At 41.8% G+C, this 22,221-nt stretch overlaps 1 protein-coding gene across 2 annotated transcripts in view; it reads right to left on the reverse strand.

Annotated features, from left to right (window-relative positions):
* rcan1b (regulator of calcineurin 1b) overlaps window positions 1–18,279 on the reverse strand; it is a 28,449-nt gene extending 10,170 nt beyond the window's left edge. The window contains exons 1-4 of one of the 2 annotated variants that reach the window (XM_085151439.1): window positions 18,137–18,279; window positions 17,840–17,975; window positions 5,145–5,318; window positions 3,774–3,933 (exon numbers count right to left, since the gene is read on the reverse strand). In XM_085151439.1, coding sequence (XP_085007565.1) covers window positions 3,774–3,933; window positions 5,145–5,318; window positions 17,840–17,975; window positions 18,137–18,219 — 553 coding nt within the window. In that variant the 5' untranslated portion in view covers window positions 18,220–18,279. Of the gene's footprint in view, window positions 1–3,773; window positions 3,934–5,144; window positions 5,319–5,903; window positions 8,603–17,839; window positions 17,976–18,136 lie in introns of those variants that run through there. The other variant, XM_085151440.1, reaches the window with a different exon arrangement.
* Between the last annotated feature and the right edge of the window lie 3,942 nt (window positions 18,280–22,221).

A 22,221-nucleotide genomic window follows, 5' to 3' on the forward strand; every position in this document is an offset into this window, starting at 1 on the left:
TGAACATAGCATTAGCATGTGGAGCTGCAACAGGACAAGTCTAAAGAGTTTCAACAGTCAAATAGTCCATATGTTATACGTTTGTAATTCGTAATGAAGACTCCAGTGACATTTAAAGTAATGGGGAACGGCTTTACTAAGTGACAAACGTGTTTCGCGGTGTGGCCTTCATCGGGGTCATTGAAGGCCACACCCGAAGCGTGTTGGTCACTTAGTAAAGCCGCCCCTATCCGGTCTTTAAGTCTGACGTCATTAGCTGTTCCCGGGCCTAAACTCTGCTGCAGGTCCCAAAGTCACATGATCACTGCGGCATCACAGAGTTAAAAACTGTCTAAATACTTTCATCTTTAATAAAATGATCAGTGTTGCTGCTTTACCAGGTGTAACAATTAAGTTTTACATCCAGGCATCCATGAAAACAGAATTTATTACATTTAACAGAGTTAGAAGTTAGCAGGAAGTTAGCTCGCTAGCTTCCACCTAAACATGATATAGCATGTTCTGACTGAAAGCTTTCTGAAACATTCAAACGTACAGCTCTGCTGTCACTTCCAACATAAATGAAGACAGAAAACTAAACAGCAGTGACGTTTGTAGGGTTACTGAAGTTGGGCTAGCTGGTAGATAATGATGTGCTACGTGACGCTAGCGACACAGCTATGTTAGCATAAACAGTGAAGCTGGAGGATAAACGCTAACTTTTTCCCACTCAATAAAAGTTAACGTGAAGGTTCCTGATGGTTAGAGACAAATGTGTTCGCATGGCAGGATGCTGTAAACGGACCAAACTTCAGCAGGAGAACAACTGAGATAATCCATCCACAATATGAGGTTAGTCATTCATATACTGCTGCATGGGCTGTAGTTACAGGTTTTATAAACTGAGCTTTAAAATGATTATCAGTAATAAAAACCGAGAGAGGTCGACAGTGATCACTGACTGTAGGGGCTTGTAGATTACATAGAACAAGATAAAAAGCATGAAAACAAGTTAGAAACACATCAGCCTCAGTGAACACAGTAGTTTGGAAGCAGGATTCGTCACGTCATCACTTACTGACCGGATTACTTTAAGTGTTGCTGGAGTCTTCAGGTCATCAGATCTTTGTCTTCTCCGTGCACCTTGGAAGAAGGTGAAGTTGTGCCAGAAACATTTGTTGATATAGGTTTCTAATCCTCACTAGAGATGGCACGATACCACTTTTTTATGTCCGATACCGATATCATAAATTTGGATATCTGCTGATACCGATATGAATCCGATATAGTGTTTTTTAATCAGTAAAACTGTTTTTTTAATATCTTGCTGCATTTTGTATAAGTTTATACTCAAGTTTAAATAAACAACAACACTAAAGCTATTCTGTTATACCTGTATGCAAAAAAACACACTGCACCCAAAATATTTCATAGTTCAGCAAAACTGATCAATCTAATAAACATAAACCTACTCCATCCTCCCTATTCTGGTATTTTAAAGAGTACTTAGCAGAAATATTAAGCAACCTAACTAATAGGGTTGCAAACTCCCAGCAAAAGAAAATAGGGAACCACCCCCCCACCCCCCACCCCCCCACCACCACCCTCCACCTCATGATGCTTAATCAATGTAATCAACTTTAATTTGATGCAGGGTGAAAAAAAAAAATCACAGAAATAAATTATTTTTCAAGAATAATTAAATAGATTCAACATCTTTCTTCAACAGAATTGCAGACTGCACAGATGGTTCCCAAAGGAAAAAGTACTACTACTAAAACGTACTAGGGTATATTAGACTTAACAGTTACTATATACAGTTACTATATACAGTAATGGACTTCTATACATTTTACATCAGATTAAAACTTTGGGTGTCAGATTCAGATAATTATTAAATAATTAAAAGCTAGATATTTTAAATGAGAATAAGAAAGAAAAGTATGTCTTTGTGCCCCCTTTTCCCTGTTCATGCCCTATCGGCCCCCCTGGCTACACTTTGCTAGATCCGCCCCTGCACAGTTACGTCAGCTGTAGAAAAAGATCCTGGTGTAGAAATAATATTAAATAAATTCTAACAACAGCTGATCAAGCTTAAACGTGCTGCTGTTGTTCAGCCGCTGGTTTCCTCTTTCTGGTGAGAAGTGGGCCAAAAACAAAGAAGAGAGACAGACTCGCAACAGAAAAGCCGATCAGCTGATCATTAAGCAGTTTCATGATTGAAGTAGCAGCAGGAGAGAGAGAGAGAGAGGCAGTCGCTCCATATATCGTTGTTAAGCTTAACGCGGGAATGCTTTACAAACATTCAGAGATGAACTTACACACTTGCTTTACTTCTCTCTGAGATAACTTCCTCCGAGATGAAATGTTTGCTAGCAGGCTACAGCCGCTCTATCACGTGACCACACTGCTCCGGCTCGCCATGTCGCCAAGTTTTGTGAGGTGCTTTTTTGATATTTAATGGATCGGATTACATTTTTTATTTCTCTCCGATATCCGATCCAGTAATTTAGGTCAGTATCGGACCGATACCGATACGTAATATCGGATCGGTCCATCTCTAATCCTCACTGCTTTTAAATGTGCTGTGTGTCTATGCTAGCAGACGTGCATGAAGTGTGGGTTTCCCATCACTTCCCTGAGCTCAGTGTCCCGTTCTCTCGAGGAGCCTTTCGCCTGCACGGCTATACAAAGCTGTGTTGTTGACTTTCACTAACACATAATAATAATAATAATAATAATAATAATGATTGTGTGACATGCACAAGACTTGTAAGCATTAACTTATAGAACCTCCCCCACATTTCATGAAAGTTTGACCTTGAAGAAGAGGTCAGAGGTCAAAAGTAACGTGATATTTAGGATCCCTGTATGTATTCAATATAAACAAGAGCAGTAAGAAACATAAAGTGCCATTTAAAACTGTCTTTTACCTTCAGATCTATCTATTGACCATGAAAAAGAGGTCAGAGGTCAAATGTGACATATTTTAAATCTTTAAATCTTTTAAATCTTATCTGCAATACCTTCTATATGTTCACACTGTGTTTGTAATAATGATAGTTTCTAAGCGTTTTAGTCAATTATTGACCAATGATCATTAAACTGGCCTTGAAGACCTCAGTGTGAATGGTTTGTATCATAATTCATTAAAAACTATCAGGGCTCAGCTTCCTGAGTAATCTAGTGTGCACTGTTGCTCTATTTACGTGATGTCATCGATACCTGGGACATCTTTTCTCTTAGATTGTTTTGTTGTACATGGTCCCTGTTAAATAAAGTGGAAATGAAACACTGCAATGAGCACCTACCACAGCGCAGCTCCTGAAGTGCAACAGATGCTTCTTTTGTCCATTTCAAATCTCATTTTATAGTTTTTCTCTTTATTATTTTTGTTCTTTTCAGTGCAGCAGGGACAGCACTTAATTTTGTTTCAGTGACAGTGACGATGCTCTGATCGCGGTGTTTCCCTCTAAACACGACGCCTGTCTGCAGTTCTACTGGCAGTCATTGCTGCCTGGCTCCTGACTCTGAGTTGTAGGCGTTGATGTCAATATCAGTGTGGAGACAACCTCACACACTTGTAATCAGTTATGATGAATTTATCGAGAATTAAATTAAGGAAGACATAAAAAGGTTAAAAGAAGAGGAACGCCATTTTAAATCATGTACCACTCCGCTTCGTTCCAAGCCTGTAGAGAGCCTTCAGGTGCATTTGAGGCTGCAGGAAGTGTCGACTGTGTTTTACAAACCTGTCACACATTCACACACAGATGGAAAATCATAATGTATACCTGGCCCCAGTTTAGAGATGGCACAAAGCAGGTCATAGTTGATGACCGGTGTGGCGTCCTGAGACTGCTCCCAGCCGACTGGAGGGGAAGCAGGAGGCGAGATCAGGAACTGCTTCTCTGGCTTGGGGGGCTCCAGACGAGGACTCCCTATGTGAACAGACTACACAGTGCAAAGGCAGGGAAGCACTTTAAAGTAACCAGCAATATATCACAGGTTTACTGAAACTGTAGCATCAGCAAAAGTTGGTCATTGCCAAAGAAACGGACTGATGATTGTGTTTGTATCACCTACCTACCCAGCTAACTAATGGACTGATATTTACACAGTGCTTCTACAGTCAGACCACTGAAACCACTCAGTCACATTAAACTGTAGAGTCAGTGATTTATTGGATATTTCTTCCTGTGTATTTCACCAACTTTAACTACAGTGAGAAAATTATTTATTCGATCCCCTTCTGACTTTGTAAGTTTGCTTAAAAACAAATGAACAGTTTCTCATTTTTAGGGTAGTTTGATTCTAGTAGAAGAAGACGGAACAAACAAACGTTCTACGTTGATTTGCATGTGACTGGCACCAGCTCGTCCCACTGCTCCAGCGTGAGCACCAAAGTCCCCACAGCAGACATGGAGGTGGAAATCCTATGCTTCTGGGATCCGCCCTACTGTGAAGTGGCACGTCTAATCACTGCGTCATTCACCACAGGGCAGCAGATGGCCCCGCCCCTCCCTGAGCCTGGTTCTGCTGGAGGTTTCTTCCTGTTAAAAGGGAGTTTTTCCTTCCCACTGTCGCCAAAGTGCTGCTCATAGGGGGTCATATGATTGTTGGGTTTTCTCTGTATGTATTATTGTAGGATCTACCTTACATATAAAGCGCCTTGAGGTGACTGTTGTTGTTGGTGCTGTGTAAATAAAGCTGAATTGAAATGTTTATTATTTTGTAGCATAGAAAGGATGAATTAATCAGCTAGCTGACATAAAGCAAGCTAACAACATTGTTTAGGTAGACAGAATGTAACACTCTAATAAACTACACTAGGTTATTCTATTCTTAGACACATACAGAGCAGCAGCTCCATTCATATCAAACTGAAGCTAACATGTCAGATTTAGTCTGGAGGACGCTGATCGATGTCACAATAAGTGAAAGTTCGCACATCTCTATAAGAGAAGAACGAACACTGCTATAACACACAAGTTCTTCCACAATGTAAAGTTGTTTTTTAGTTATTATTTCAATTTTCATTTATTATTCCAAACTTTGGGACAAACATAGATGACATTCAGAAAGTGTATCAAGAGCTCCACCTGGTTTAGTTGAAGGTCTGAAAAAGCTACATGTGTCTGATAGATGTCAGCCTACAGATGTACCTGAGCGAAGTAAAGTCTCATTTCTTTGCCGTTGAAGTCCGTCTTATGTAGTCGGAGTCTCGCCTCCGCTGCAGCCAGAGCATCTCTGAAGCTGATCCTGATCCGCCGAAACGACTTGAAGTACTGGAACTGCACTTCCGAGTCGAACGAACGGAACAAGGCCTCGAAGCCAGCCTGGAAACACAGAGGAAGCAGACAGCAGGAGGAGACTGATGACTGACATCTCTGAACCATCTTACAGCCCATTCAGCACTTTCTTCACTTTCTAGCTAAAGATATTGAGCAAGAGCCGGGTAGAAAGAGTTATTTGAAGACTCTATGAATAAAGCCACAGACGTCTGATCATGCAGACACACTAAAATGATCGATATTACCTAAACGCCGAGAGATTAGCACACATTAGTGCAGATGTAGGATTCATCTTTTTCTTAACACTGTTTTATTATCGAGTTGTACCAACAGCTCAAGGAAATCATGTTAAAATCCTCAATCCTCATTACTGTGTTTCACACTTGGCTGTCCATTACTACTGAAACACAGTTTTAGAGGGTAGTTGAGCTGGATGCTTGGGTTTATTCAGCTGTGAAATCAAGTTTAAGCAGACCTCTCAGTAGCTACATTACACGATGAACTGCACATAAAACCTATATACAGTCAACACAAATGCAGTTGGAAGCTGCTGGTAGATCCTGTCTCACGCACACAGGGTCAGCTGCCTCGCTAGTCAAATTCCAGGAAATCCTTTAGTGACAGCGTTACCTGCACCTCAGAGTGGTGGAATAATTCCCGGTTGGTCACAGAGGCCACCAGGCAGAACCGGTTACATTTAGTGGTCTTAATGTGCATGACAGGCGACCCGCCGATCCGCAACCTTTTCCACCTGATAACTGAGTTCAGGGTGCGATGCAACGCTGCAACAGTCAATGAAGTTGAGGAGGAGGAGGGACGAGGTTGGAGGACTGTAGCTTTCCCCAGGGTGACGGACGAGCAGAGACAACAGGACCGTGGTCGGGTTCTTCCCCTGCACTGGCTTCAGCTTTTCTCCCTCGGTGCCCACAGTACATCAAGTCCACAATGTTAGAGAGGCAGTGCGGCACATTCCAAGATTATGAAACAAGAATCTAAAGTTAGAAATTGAAAACAACATCTAACATTTGCTAATCTGCGTTTTCTGCTGCAGCTTGCTCCTGTCTCGCTCAGCAGCAGACTGAAAACTCAAGGAATTTTCCAGAGATTTGGGTGTGGAGAGCTGAAAATGTCACTCACACTTTAATCTCTCTCTCTCTCTCTCCCAGATCCAAAGCCACTTAAACGAGGCCCTGCCAGCCTATGACGCATTAGCCACAGTCCCCTCCTCTCTTTTTCCTGGTCTCATTCACTGCAGGCCAATCATCGGTGGAAGGAGGAGGGAAATCTATTTTCTTCTCTCTTCCTATTCCTCCGCTGACAGATACAAGCCAACACTGACTAATCATACAGAATGAAGGGCAATGACTGCGTCTGTGCGAGAGAGTGGGAGACAGAGCGCAACGCTGACATCACTCCTGATACTGTTTATTAGTGGAAACATGACAGTGATTCCTCACGCAGAACAAAAACATTCATATCTTTTCTCTTTGTACTGACAGACAGAAATGACACATGCAGCTGGGAGACTGACACCAAAGTAGAAAATCAAAGGGGTGAAGGACGAGTAGAGAGACAGGACTAGTGAGAAGCATGAAGGGATCCAGAGGCAGGCTGATAACATGCTTCTGTGAGGTATTAATAGCAGAGAGCTTAAAGCACAATGACAGACAACACTGTTCCTGACTGCTCACACAGTCAATATCATCATCTTTATTGATGAAGCACTTTAAAACAACCAAAGTGCCGTACACTGGAACTAAATAATACAGTTACATAATTAAAGCCAAATAAAAGAAAAAGTATCATCTTTAATTAGTTGCATATTAACTAATTTAATTACAAGAAAAACTACGTCTCTGAGGCCAAAAGCCAAACACTAAACATGACGGTTGACATAAACAACATACATGGTTTCTTCTTTTCTTTTCATTGAGGGGAAAAAAGTCACAACATTTACAAAGATCACCAAGAAGCACTTAGAGTACAGATGTCTGCTAAATCAAATGACTGACCTTGAAGGAGAGGTCAGAGGTCGATGTTTTGAACAATGACCTTGGAGACTTTGGTAGATCTGAGCCAAATTTGAATGAATTGTTAAGACTCTGAAACATCATGTTTACACCACACCATGAAGCTAGCAGCAGATTACTCCAACCTGGAAGCTCCTCTCATTGTAGCAACCAAGCTGAGTAAGCACACGTTTCATTTACACTGTACAAAGCTAGCAACACACTGATAATATTCATGGGGAACAACACTGGACGCCAACTGGCCAACAGAATGTTCTTGCTGCTGTTACACCTCAATCCCCTGATCATCACCGACATCTGTCACACTTGGGGTGGCTGCAGCTAGGTAGAGCAGGTCATCTACTGATCGGACGGTTGGTGGTTCAATCCCTGGCTCCTCCAGTCTGCATGCCAAGTATCCTTGAGCAAGACACTAACCCCAAGTTGTTCTCCGGTGCATCAGAGTATGAAAGTGTGTGAAGCTTAATTAGGTTACTTGGGTAAGTCTAAATTGCCCGTAGGTGTGAACCTGAGTGTGAATGGTTGTCTGTTGGCCCTGCGACAGACTGGAGACCTGTCCAGGGTGTACCCTGCCTCTTGCTGCCCTGCGACCCCGACAATGAGCATGGATGGATGTTGTATAAAGCACTTTGAGAGTAGAAAAGCACTATAAGAATCAGTCCATTTACCATTTAACAGTGGACATGGCTACACATTTTGCAGCGGAGCAACCACCAACCAACTACTGTACATGGGTGACAAGCTATAAGCCAGGACACTGACTCACTGATCCACATCACCAGGATGTACAGTGAAGGCATCAGGATGTTATTCAGGCTGGATAAGGACAGTCGAATGGCTGCAAAGACAGGCAAGCTCATCCGCACTGAAGGGGTGGAGGAACACTAGCAGATGTAGCACAAAAGCTACACGTACCTGGATATCCCACAGGCCAGTGGATGACTATGCACAAAGGTCAGCCACAGTCAGGTACAGCCAGAAGGAAAAGCAGGTGCTGACAAGCCAGTTGAATGGTGAGAATAAGCTCCAAGCTGTAAATGCACATGTCCAGTGGAGACGGTCAGAAAACGACTACAAGAAGACAGCTCCTTGGAGGACAGGACCAACTTCACACCCGATCAGATTTGCACACTGTTAGACCTCTGCCTCACCACCACATATTTCAAATACAACGAAGGCTATTACAGACAAAAACATGGCTGTGCCATGGGCTCCCCCGTGTCACCTATTGTAGCCAACCTTTACATGGAGGAAGTGGAAAGGAAGGCTCTTGGCTCTTTCAAAGGAAGAGTACCCAGCCACTGGTACAGATAAGTAGACGACACCTGGGTCAAAATCAAGACACAAGAAGTGGAATCCTTCACTGCGCACATCAACGCTGTGGATAAAAACATCAAGTTCACCAGGGAAGACACAAAGGACGACTGTTTGCCTTTCCTGGACTGCGCTGTGCACATTGAAGAGAACGGCAACCTCAACATCGAAGTTTACCGGAAGCCCACACACATGGACCAGTACCTCCTGTTTGACTCCCATCACCCTCTGGAACACAAACATGGAGTAATCAGGACCCTACACCACCGGGCAGAACATGTTCCCTCTAAGCCTGAAGGGAAAAAGAAGGAAAACACACACATGTAAAGGAAGCACTCAAAACGTGTGGTTATCTTAGGGCGATATGACCAAAATCTCATATCCTGATGTAAGACACCTATCGTCCGATAACGATATAAATTACAAAAATGTAACATTTTTGTAAATTCTGTGAATCTCGACTTGCGTGAAGTGTTTCCAGCTGCGCGTCATGTAGCTGGAGTCGAATGTTTTAACCGATGCATGAAACGATACATTTTTAGACATAAGTTGTAACGGCGCCGTTTTCTTTGTATTTATTACACGGCGTGCTGCAGGGAAAAGCCTGTTCTAACATTTGAGTCTAAGCTTTATTTTTTAGCGTCTTTTTTACTTCTCATCCGTAAATAATCTGCTCCTTCACATGATTCAGTTTATTTTGAAAAGTCTCAACAGGATCTTGAGCTTTATTGTGAAAGGTTTATGTGGAACATAAACAAGCGGACACGCAATGCTGTTACCGCCGTTGTTGCTAACGACAACGCATAAAAACAGGCACTTGTCCGTCCGTAGTGTGGTTATATTAAATATAAGAGAAAGAGAGAACTTTAAGACATTAATAACTACAGTGACATCAGAACCATGAAGAAATATTGCTGTAAACAGTTTATTTTACGACACCACAAAACAAACGATAGCATAAAATGAAACGATAGATGTTTTTATATCGTCATCCAATATATATGGTTATATCGAACAGCCCTAGGTTATCCTAAATGGGCGTTCTTAAAGTCAGCAAAGAGGCACAGAAAAGAAGATCAGACACCAGCGAGGGAGGATAAGAAGGACAGACGCAACAACATTGTCATCCCCTATGTAGCCGGTGTATCAGAGAAACTCAGGAGGGTTTTCTCCAAGCAGGACATCCCGGTGTATTTCAGACCCAGCAACACACTCAGACAAAAACTGGTTCACCCGAAAGACAAAACTCCAAAACACAGACTTAACAATGTGGTGTTTGCTGTACAGCAGCGAGGAATGCCCAGACCTCTACATCGGAGAGACCAAACAGCCACTTCACAAGCGCATGGCACAACACAGAAGAGCCACCTCCACAGGACAAGACTCAGCTGTCCATCTGCATCTAAAGGTCAAAGGTCACTCTTTCGAGGATGCCAATGTTCACATTTTGGACAGAGAGGACAGATGGTTTGAAAGAGGAGTGAAAGAAGCATCTATGTCCACTGTGACGACCATCTTTGAACAGAGGCGGTGGTTTACGACACCAACTGTCTGCCATCTATAATCCAGTTTTGAGATCCCTTCCCAGACGCCTTAACGCCCACTCACATCCTGGGCCATCTGACCTCAGGAATTCGCATGATAAGGTGGGGCCAGGTTTCACAATGAACTCACCTGAAACTCTGGCTGATTGGGACCCACACCCAGTTCCACACCTTGGCTCAGGTGATTAGAGGATCATCAGGGGGTCCTTTTGTCCCTCTGTGGGGGGACACTCCCACTAGGTTTATATCTGGGTCTCTCCACCATTTGACCTTAGAACTGAAGAAGCTTCTCGGATGAAGGTGAAACGTCTTCAAGTAACTTAAAGAAGTCCAGACGCTTTTCTTTCTAAGCTCCTTTGACTACGATGACCTGGATGACTGAGAACCTTCACAGACACGTGTCCTGTAACAATAAGCAGGCACAGAAAGAAACAGGGGAAACCCTCCACCCAAAGTCCATGACCACGACACTCTATGTCCCTATAAAAGAGGACAAGGATTAGTGAGTGTCAGAGCCACAATCCAGGACCTCAGCCCCAAACTATGCAAACCTGCCCCAGAGACTATCCAACACATCGCAGCAGGATGTAAGATGCAAGCTGTGAAAGTGTTCACTGAGAGGCACGACCAAGTAGCTTAACTGATGTGCAGGATCCTCTGTGTGGCACATGGACAACACAGTCCCAAGTCCTGGTGGGAGCCATCATCAAACGCTGTTGAGAACAATGAGCTAAGGTCCTGTGGGATACCAGACAAGCAGCTGTTGGACAACCAACCAGACACAGTGGTGGGCAGAGAACCAGAGCTGTGATAGATCCTGTCCTAGCTTAGAACATCAGGAAGAACGAGCACGGGAAAATCGAGAGGTACCAGGGCTGAGGGAACAACAGATGTAGAAAGGTCTCTGAGGAGCTCTGCTAATGGCTGTGCGTCAGTGCTCCCATCCAACCTGTAGGAGCTTCAGAGGTGCTAGAAAGCAGAATGGGAGACACTGTCCAAAAATAGGTGCCAAGCTTTCAGCGTCATACTCAGAAAGACCAAAGGCCGAAGGTTTCAGCAACGTATTGTGCAAAGGCTGTGAATTCTTATATGTTAGAGCAGGGCGATATGACTAAAAATATTTATCACGATATACATTTGAAAATTTACAATAACGATATAACTGCAGCTGTTTTTTTTATGTGCATTAAAGTTATATAAAAATTAACAGTGCAAATGCAAACTCCTCGCTGACAGTTTAACCAAAAGGCATTTCCAGAGGAAACTGGCCGACATATCCTCAGCATAAGGATATATGTGGATATATAATATCCACAAAACTTAAAAAGAGGTTAAACACACACAATACGGTAATATTATGTTGAAGCACAGCACGTATCACTCCGCGAGGCTCCGCCTACAATAGCCGTAATGCTCCAACAATCCATCAAGCGGTGCGGCTTCGTAGCTTAGCAAAGTCGTACTGAAACATTTCAGATTTTCGAGCGCCGTGCACATAAAATCGTTTCGAGGTCAGTAAACACAACCAGAGTTCATACATAAGGCACACGGGATTATAAGGGGCTCTGTCGACTTTCAGACAAATCAAAGGATGATTTTAAGTGTGCCGTATTTTCCAAACAACACGGTAATAACGACGGCCCGCTAGCATGCTCTACCAAAAATAGTGCTTTGTTGTGTATCTGACGGACGAAAGCTAAACCAGTTCCACACCAGTGAAGCTGCAGCATTTTTACAAACCAGTTCAGGTTCATCTGTTTTATTCAACGATCCACTTTCGCTCTTCTCGTTCTCCGTCGCCGCCATGTGCGTATGTAAACAAAGGCACTGCGCATGTGCGTTTGACCCATATTTTATCGCCATATTTCATTTTCCTATCGTTGCCCAAAATTACACCGTATTACCATGAACGGTATGATATAGCCCAGCCCTAATACATGTTACGTTTTTGTTTTTTACTTTTAATAATAAAACATGTCACTTTGTCACTGTAGAATTTTGAGGTGAAAATGTCATTCATTTGGGATCAATGCTATAACATCTTTGCTACAACGTCTTTGTGTGAAATAAATGAGCTAAAATACTGGGGAAGAAAAAAGTATCCTAAGAGGAAGCAGATTGCTACAAATCCCAAATAAGCAAAGACACAACCGGTGAGAGAGAGTAAGTCCACACAAGAGGTTCACTTACAGGAAAATCCATAAAACAGAAACGCCAAGACGGAAACAGCATGCACAGTTCATGGCCAGCTGAGCATGGGTGTAAATGCACAGTGACTCATGTCACTATCCTCTGTGTGTGTTCTGTAATATTAGTGAGCCTCCTGACAGTCTGCTGATGCTCCGCGTCCATCGAGTGTTGTGTGTTGATGTTAAGCAGCACTACAGAAACTACAGACAAACTTGCACTAATCACCTGCAGGTCTCATCCTGCTGCAGCCGCTGTGTGTGCAAGCCCAGCCCTGCATTTTTTCCATCCCACTGTTTCTGTTTCATCTGCACATTTTTTTCCATTGCCTCACCAGGCAGACACAAAACAAGCATTTTTATTGCACCATGCTCTCCTTTCTAGCGCAGAAATAAAACTTGCACAGCTCAGCAAACATTAGTATTTAAGTTCATACTGGGGTACAGTGATCATGTGGAGACAGGCCTCTACTGCCCTCCTGAGGCCAGTAGGCGCATAGCAAAACTAAAACAGAGGATTTGGAAAATCATCATTTTGCTGATGATACTGACAAACCTTCAGGTCTTAGAGAAAAATGTGTCCAGCTAACTAGGTTAGTAGAACCAAGAAAGTTTAGAAAACTCAGCAGAACCTGACTGTGTCCACTAGTTAAAAACATTTGTGTTTGTTAAAAAGAGTTTTTAGTGTTTGGCACACCTTTGTAGGGCTGTGCAATATGACCAAAATCTCTTATCCTGATATAAGACATTTATCGTCCTGACAACGATATATATCACAAAAATTTAACATTTTCAGCTAATTCTGTGAATCTCGGGCAACTCGACTTGTGTGAAGTGTTTTCAGCTGGGTGTTGTGTACCTGGAGTCCAGTGTTAAGTTGAAACAGGCGCATTTTTCTTTGTGAGTATTTATCACACAGCGGGGAAAAGCCTGCTCTAAGGTTTATTTTTTAGCACCTGGCGGCTCTTTTTGGCCTCTCATTCATAAACACTCTGCATACTATTTCACATGATTCAGTTTATTTTGAAAAATCTCAACAGGATCTTCAGCTTTATTGTGAAAGGTTTATGTGGAAATTAAAGAAGCGGACGGCGGAGCCAGACGATCGTTGTTGCTAGCGATAACGCATAAAAACAGTCGCTTGTCTGTCCGTAGTGTGGTTATATTAAATATGAGAGACTGAGAGAACTTTAAGCAGTTGTACAGTGACCATAGAAACCATGAAAAAATATTGCCGTAAACACTTTCATTTGCAACACCACAAAACAAACGATAGCGTAATATGAAACGATAGACGTTTTTATATCGTGAGCCGATATATATCGTTATATCGAACAGCACCTACACCTTTGGCTAAAATATATAAGAGGATCTATTAAAAAACTGCTTCCTTGGTAAAACCTTCACAAACTCTGTTTGAGCCAATCTGCATTTTTCTGACGTACATTTTAAACATATTCAACTTGTTTCCAGTTTTTAAGCTTTTAAAACTCAATCACATTATGTTATTTCCTCCTGCATCATTTATTTGTAGGCCAGAACTGCATGCAACTATGCAAATTTAATAGTGCACTCTTAGAATACTTCCATGAAATACACATTAAACATGGCCAACATCAGTATCACTATTAACAGCTGTGACTTATAGGTGAAAGATTCCATTCATAGCAGCAAATATGTTTTTAGAAGGTAGAACAATGCAATGAACTTAGGATCTTTGTTTGAGAACTTCTTTGATGTTTCCAGTTCCAGTGTCAAGTCTTCATGGATTGGACTTGTTTGTCCAGCACATCCCACTGATGTTGGATGTTGGACTGAGATCTGGAGAATTTGGAGGAACACTTAACTCCTCAAACTCCTTGTTATGCTACTCAAACCATCACTGAACCTTGTTTCCCCCTTTATGGCGGGGAGCATTAACCCACTGAAAGACACTGCAGTCATCAGAGTTTCCATGAAACGGTGCACATTTGTCTGCAACCATGCTTAGGTAGGTGTTACGTGTCCAAGTAGCATCAACATGGATGACAGGAACCAAGGTTTCCTAGCAGAACATTGCCCAAATTGTGATATAATATGAACCTGAGTGCTATTCCATTCTTAATCCATAGTGTTTAATATGAGGTCGGCCCACACGTGCAGGTATAACATCTTCAAGTCTAGAACATGGATATCACCAAACACTGTTCTTCCTCCTTTAAAACCTCTGCTAGGTCCTTACTGCTGTCAGCTTTATTTTTTGGGTGTTTCTGCATTCACTTTTGTATCTAACAGCTGAAACGTGTGCTCCATTGGGTTGAGCTTCTTGTCTCTGAAGAATACCCTAATTCTTTAGGTGGGGTGGTAGCGCAGATCACCTACTGATCGGAAGGTTGATGGTTCGACCACCGTGTCTGCATGCCAAATATCCTTGGGCGAGACACTAACCCTGAATAGCTATGTGATGCAGTGTGAACGCACATGAATGTTAGATAGGAAGCACTTACGGACAAAGCATAGAAAGACACGATTGAGGGAAGTTGTGCAAAGCCCTGTATAAGAACCAGTGCAGAGAAACTTTAGGGCTGCTTTTGCAGTATTTTTTGATCTTCGGTGTATTTTGTCACATTTCTCTTGTTCCTGGTGAACTCCACAGTGGGATTAGGGTGTCGCCCCCTCCCTGTTCAGCCTGACACAGTATATACCATAGTAGAAACAAAACTACAAAAGCAGCCTAGGTAGTGTTTGCCCTAGAAACATATTCAAATCCATTTAATGCTTTGTCTCTCCAAAATATGAAATGTACATGCATGCAGAAGTTGCAGTAAGCTGCAGTAACAGGAGAGAGATATTTTATTTCAAGGCAAAAGTGTTTAAACAGAGGTATTAACACATTTGCATGGACATACATATTAGCCGTCTAGCTTAATCTTTTCTAAGGAATATGAACCCTGGACTGCACTTCATACTTGCTCACTACTGACTTCCTGGCTTTAAATATATCATCTCCCCCTGCTGGTAATGCAATTATTGCATGCAGTAATGCAACTTCTGCATGCATGTCTATTTCACGTTTTGGAGGCAAAGCATGAAATGTAGAGAATATTGAGTTTAGAAAAAGTGAATGACTTCTTTACATTAACAACAGCATGATGGAGAGAGGGCATGTCCGGTAAAATAGAGCAGACGAGCTGACCAAAGTACAGGCTCAGCAGCACTTTCAGATTAGCATCTATAAGAATGTCTGAATAGAATAAGTTTAACCAGCTCTATATCAGATTTCAGTGCTATATAAAGCATATAAAGTCCTATATAAGAAGTAATTTTATTAAAAATGGCTAGAATGTTTAAAACCCCTAAAACCTACCTGAATAAGCTCAGATTAGGTGCCTGTTGGAGGTTTTTTTCCCCACTTTGTGGTGATCAGTGTTGAGGTCATAACCAAGGCCAAGTGGGACTACCAGGACAAAGTCCACAGAGTCCACTTACTGCTCTTCTGCGCTCCTCTGGCCCCAAGCGATTATGACTACGCTGTATCACTGACTAATAAAAGAAAAACCAGGTCAGTGTTCAGTCCGTCAAATCTCTCCCAGACAAGCTAAACACCCTCGATGCTCACTCAAACAGTTTCATGTCCTCTAGTGGGGAGTGAGGCTGCCACAGTGGCCTTCAAAAAGGTCAACCTATATAAAGCTCCAGGACCAGAAAGCATTCCTGGTCATGTTCTCAGAGCACGTGTGACCTGCTGGCAAAGGTGACTGCCAATATCTTCAACATCTCCCTTCAGGGCGTCCACCATCATTCCCATCGCCAAGCAACAAGTGGTCTGTCTAAATGACTACTGTTGCACTAACATCAGTCATCACAAAGCCAGCAGATAGACTACACATCCAGTCTACCTCCCTTACACGCTCGTCCAATTTGCCTACAGAAGAAACCGAGCCACAGACGCTGCCATTGCATTGGCCGCACACACTGCCCTGCCCACTTGGAAAAAGGGAACATATGTGAATGCCCTTAGCTGACTACAGCTCAGCATTCAACATGATAGTGAGAGTTGGAAAACACACTTCCTCCTCGCTCATCACAAACACAGTACAGATGATATGACCATCACGGGCGACGATGACACAGTCTACAGAGTGGACATGAAGGGACCAAACAACTGGTGCTGGGACAACAACCTCTCTCAACATCAGCGAAACAAAGGAGGCGACAGTGGACTACAGGAAACAACAAAAACGAGTACAGAACAAATCTGATTGGATGGTAACATAACCCTGCACTACACTACTATAGTTTCATCAGAATTCATTCAAAACTTTTGAGCTGTCACGTATAAGACAAAAAGAAACAGATGTTGTGTGAGGAAACGCCACAAACAAGTCACATAGGTTCATCTCGAGTTCAGCCACATCAAACTGAAGCCACCGGTTATTGTTGACGAACTTAACGTGGTTGAAAACGTTATGCTTAAGCTAGTTACCGTGAGGATGTCTCATTACTGAAATCACAATAGCAACTAATTAGATGAGCATCAAACATCAAAAGAGACGTTTTTGATGTTTGTGTTGTTACTCAGCTGAGTCTCTCACCAGCTGCTGCACATTGCTGCACCCTGCATCCACAGGAGAAACTGCACCCAAAGGTGAAAGTGACGTAACTGCAGAAATTATTAGTATCACACAGTCCTGGCTTCACCGGCACAAATCTGTTTTTCCACACAGCACATGTCCGCTGGGACTGAATACTCCCTCAGAATGATTCTGCTGGTTTTATTATGGCCATCAAATATTAATGCAGTGACATTTCTGATTCACAGGATGGGGAGTCCATGGAAATGCTCGCTGATTTGGGATTCGCCTTGGTGACAGAACCACCTGTTAACCTGCTCACCTCCTTCCCCCAAGAAGCTGCAGGAGATGTAGGAGACCATCCATTAAGCATTTCAGCCATGTTCCCCTGTGTGACATCATGACCCTGACTACTCTGTTTAATCCAGGAGCATTTTGGGCCTGAACCCAACTGGACCTTCTTTTCTGATTAAAGCTAGCAAACAGACTACAACCCAGAGGAAAGTTGAACCTCAGGAATGAACTAAAGAGACGTCCCAGAGACGGTTTCCAGCAGAATCAGTTTAGGGGCGTGACTATAGCTGTCACTAGCTGGTAACAGACGTACTAGTCTTTAATGGAGCTGATTCATTGATTTTCATGATGCCAGTAATCCCTCTGCCACCAGATGGAGCGATGAAGCCACATAAACCTGTGGCTCTCCTGCGCACACACCTTTCTCATTTAAGGCTACTGTGCTCCATAGATACACGTTTATCTCCTAGGTAACCGTGTGTGTGTTTCTGTCATACTATCAGATAATTTCATGTTTTGGTTTAAAAACAAAGAGCTGTCTCTAATGAACTGCACAAAAACACCAAAGCTATCGGTTCATGTTTCACGTCCACATGTAAGCACTGTTTCGCTGTGCCGCACACAGGCCGGTGGCTGACAGCTTACCTTGAGCCTTTCCTCGTTGAATAAATCCTCCGCCACTTTGCAGGCCACCAGGGCGTCCGGTAAATCCGTGAACTGAACATCTACCGGGGCCGCCTCCTCCTCGCCGCCATTATCCGCCTGCTGCATCACCAAATATCTGGAAACATCGACAGCCTTCCGTCAGCACCGACACATACTGCTTACTGCCTGACTCTACACCTACCAACACCTCTGATATGCCGCGGACCAAAACCAGGACATGAAGCTATTTTTGTGGATAAACATATTATTATGAAAAGGCGTCGCTGCGCTGTTTACCCGCCGGTGTTAGCAGCGATGTCCTTTCTGTGTGTGCCTTCAGGCCGCCGCTGTGCTCTCAAACCCGAACTACTGTCTGACATCAGCTGTACTTACAGCTACCTGCAGCTACGCGGAACAGCGGAAGCATTTCCGGGTTTTCTTCTTCGCCGGCCTTCGCGGCAGTCTACATCCGTTCATGGTGCGTCACTGCCTCAGCGGTCCGACGACTCACCTCCACACAGGGGCTGTATCCCTGTTCAGGGTCTGCAGCCTTTTTTTTACTTTATTTATCACATTTTAGACACACAGTTAAGTAAAACAGGAATCACATAAAGATGACATTGTGGTGTTACAATGAGGAACAACGAGAGTGACAGGGACAGTGAAACAAAAGTGAGTACAAAAATAAAATAAATTAAGGGAACATAAATAAACAAAAGTTTGGAAGAGCCAAAATCAAGTTAGTAGTTTCAAACGGTTACAGATGTTAACAGTCTCGAGAGCCTTAGTGTTTTTTGATGAGGAGATTGTCCTTATTTATTGAGTTTCATTTTTAATACAAGAAGTTCAGGCTTTCTGCCGAGGACTTTGCTTTTGTGTATGTGAAATTTTGCCAAAAATAAAACCATATTTATAAAGAAGAAAGCATCATTGTCCTTGTCTTTAAAATTATAATAGCCAAAGATAACATCCTTGTAGTATAGTTAAAAATTAGGTAGAACAGAGTCCATAATAAACTTGTGGAAGTCCTTCCAGAATTTACATGTAAATTTACATGACCAAAACAAATGAGTAACTGTTTCAGGTAAGGCTGCAGCCTTAAAGGCCGCATTTTAAGGCCGATTACGTCACAGCGACGTGACGAAGGCTGTCCCAATTCAAAGGCTGCTCGAAATGCGGCCCTCAAATGCGTCCTCCATTTACCTGAATTTTGAGGATGTGGCGGTGTAGACTTCATGGCCCAACACATCCCAGACTTCATAGCGTGGCGGTGGGTGTGGATAATTTTGCCGAAAAAACAGGGGACGGCTGAAGCGGGGCAGCCGAAGAGTAAACTTTTAAAAGTAAATACTGAATATTATGTAACTTATTTATGTGCAAATGTATAATAATGAAGAACATTAAAACATTACTGTTGGTCACATGTCAGCAAAGTTATGTGACATTAGTGATGTTTGTACTTTCAGCCTTATTATGTTATTATAAAAAAATAATAACGAATAATGATTAATATAATAACTATAATATTGGCCACATTATATTTACATTACCAAAGTGAGATGATTTTAGTCTCATGAACAACATCAGCTAATTGTTATTTACTAACCTGTTTACCTCAGATACTTATTAAATCACACAGAGCTGATGTAGAAACAAATGAAGAAAAGATTTTCTCCTTCATTTCTGTCAAACAAAGCTCTATGAAGGTTTCCAGCTGTTAGTATCATGGTTGCTAGGCAACCTGGGCAGCACGGCAGAGGCTAGACCGTCCCATTTCACAAGCCTACAAGCCTCGCACTTCCGGCCTTAGCGGTCTTTGAGTATGCGGCCCTTGAGGACCGTTGAGGCTGCGTACTTTAAGGCTGCAGACCCTGAATTGGGACACAGCCAGGGGCTTATAGAATATGATGTAACACTATAGATCAACTTAGCTCAGAATATATAAAGCATATAAACAATTACAGCAATATGATGCAACAAACACAGCAGTGCTACTAATCCAAAATACTCAAAGCTTCATAGAACTGAAACAAACATTTATTTTTAGCTCCATTCTGCTGCTGATACATACTTTAGGTTTCTGAACATTAAACTTGTTGCTGCCTTTCATAGTGTGTAACTTGAAGGCCCTGAGTACTTTCTCCCACACTGCAAACACTGGATGATAACATTATTTGAACATTACCTAATAAGACTGATTCAGGACAGACAGTTAGTTATGTTAAACCTTCCTAGCAGTCCTTCACAAACAGGGAACAGTCTGTCTATTCTCTCCATCTGTCAGCTGCTGCTGGCTCTTCCTCCTCCTCTTCCTCACACACTGCTGAGTTTGTCCTGGTGGATCATCAGGGGTGCAAAGCCTCACAGATGATGTGCAGCAGTGGGTCCCTCAGTCTGTCCTCACTCTGGACACTTGCAGTCGTCACACATGGAAATCAAATGTGTGATAAGCTGCAGGATTCAAACACAAGTGTAACTTATAAATACATGTTCATACTTTTATTCCACAATCAGAGAGAAAGAAACAGAGAGAGAGTGCAGGACAGACAGACAGGTGACAGTCTCAGGTGTACACACTGCTACAAACAGGAGGATTTAGTGTTTGTGTTATTACGAGTGCTAAACAAGAAGAGTTCCAGATGGTACAGTGGACACATGTGTGACTCTGTGATTAAAACATCTTTCTTTCAGCTTAACGAGTGAACCGTCAGCTCGTTCAAACACACGTTAAAGTCCGTTTGGCTCGACACCACCGAACAGAGGCAGCAATATAACATAGCTAACATTAACAGTGCTGTGGATCCTGCTTGTGCCGTTATATTCAGGACTGCAAACCGAGCAGCATCACTGACTTTCAGCCTGTTGTGTTTGTGGATATATGACTGACTTTAATTATCCACAAAATCATCACATTCTCTGTAAGATTAAGATCGACTATCGAACGGCGTATAAAGTAAAGGCTTTAAAACAAAGTTAGTACAAACGTCACTAATGTCACATAACTTTGCCGACAGCCACAGGCTGATTGCCTCAATGCCACGGCGCATTGAAGCAGTGATTAAGGCAAAGGGTTTCCCAACCAAGTATTGAAGATTGACGTATCATTTTGAAATTTCTTTCTTTTTTTCTGCAAAAACTGAGAACTAAACGGTGATGTCTTGACAGTATTCTCATTTTTTGAAATCCTGTTTTTGAGTTTTTTATGAGCTGGAAGCCCAAATTATGTACTTAAATAAACAACTAAGTACTTGAAACCCTGAATCTATAATATATGAAATTTTAACGTTTTGAATGGAATTATGGAAATAAATAAACTTTTTCATGATATTCAAATTTTTTGGAAAGGGTCTGCATATCTTTAGGCTCTTCCTTCTCGAACCTTCTTACTCAAAAAGTAAGAAGGTTATTATTAATAATATTAATTATAATTTATTTATGATAAATTATAATTATAATAAATTGATCATTTATTTATAATTATAAATAAATTATTAATAATTATTATAATTTATTATAATATTTATAACAAATTAATAATTATAATTTATTATAATTATTAATAAGTTGTTTACTACTACTACTACTACTAATATATATATATTATTATTTATTATTAAATATTTATTATTATTATTATTTATTTATTTATTTATTTATTTATTTATTTATCTTTTATTTGTTTCAGCTGAATTAAAACAAAAACATTTTTCTGTTTCACATGTCTGTGAAGCTTCTCACACAGCAAATTCAAAAGTGTTAAATGTTTTGGTGTTAGTAGTCTTAGAGTTAATTTTACTCTAAGTAGAGTCACATTCTTTTAATGTAACTCTGAGGTGTAAAATGATAGTAGTTAAAATCGAGTGTTAGAAATGAGTGTTTCTATTTCAAATCTGGAGGTGTTACAATGGAAACATTAACTCTTGACCTCTTAACTCTGAACTCCTACAGGGGCTATGACACCAATAGAGTAAATTCACAGACTCCGCCCCCAGCACGGCTCCAATCGAAGCTGAAGTGAAGCCGTTTCAGAACATTTTGCTCTACATATTTGAGTTGTTTGCCATGCTTGGTAAGTCATGTTTTCAAAGATTGTTTCAATTATTGTTATTAGCTTTTACTTCTGTGGCTCTTTGGAGTTGAGACAAAGCTGTGTGAAAGGCATTAGCCATGTTGCTCGCTGATAGCATAATATTCTGTTTTAGCTAGCTGAAAGGTATTGTTTGTGGGCAAATACCACAGCCTTGAAAAAAAGCTTGCATGTGAATTTTCAGTCAAATTTCTTGGTCAAATACACTTAAAACAATGTCTAGAATGTGAAATGTTGGTATAATGGTGCTACTTGAAGCCTGAAAACGATCTCCCATAAAAAACGAGCAGACAGC

Source organism: Neolamprologus multifasciatus, chromosome 23 (assembly GCF_963576455.1).
Source record: "Neolamprologus multifasciatus chromosome 23, fNeoMul1.2, whole genome shotgun sequence".
In the NCBI taxonomy this organism is placed as follows: domain Eukaryota; kingdom Metazoa; phylum Chordata; class Actinopteri; order Cichliformes; family Cichlidae; genus Neolamprologus; species Neolamprologus multifasciatus.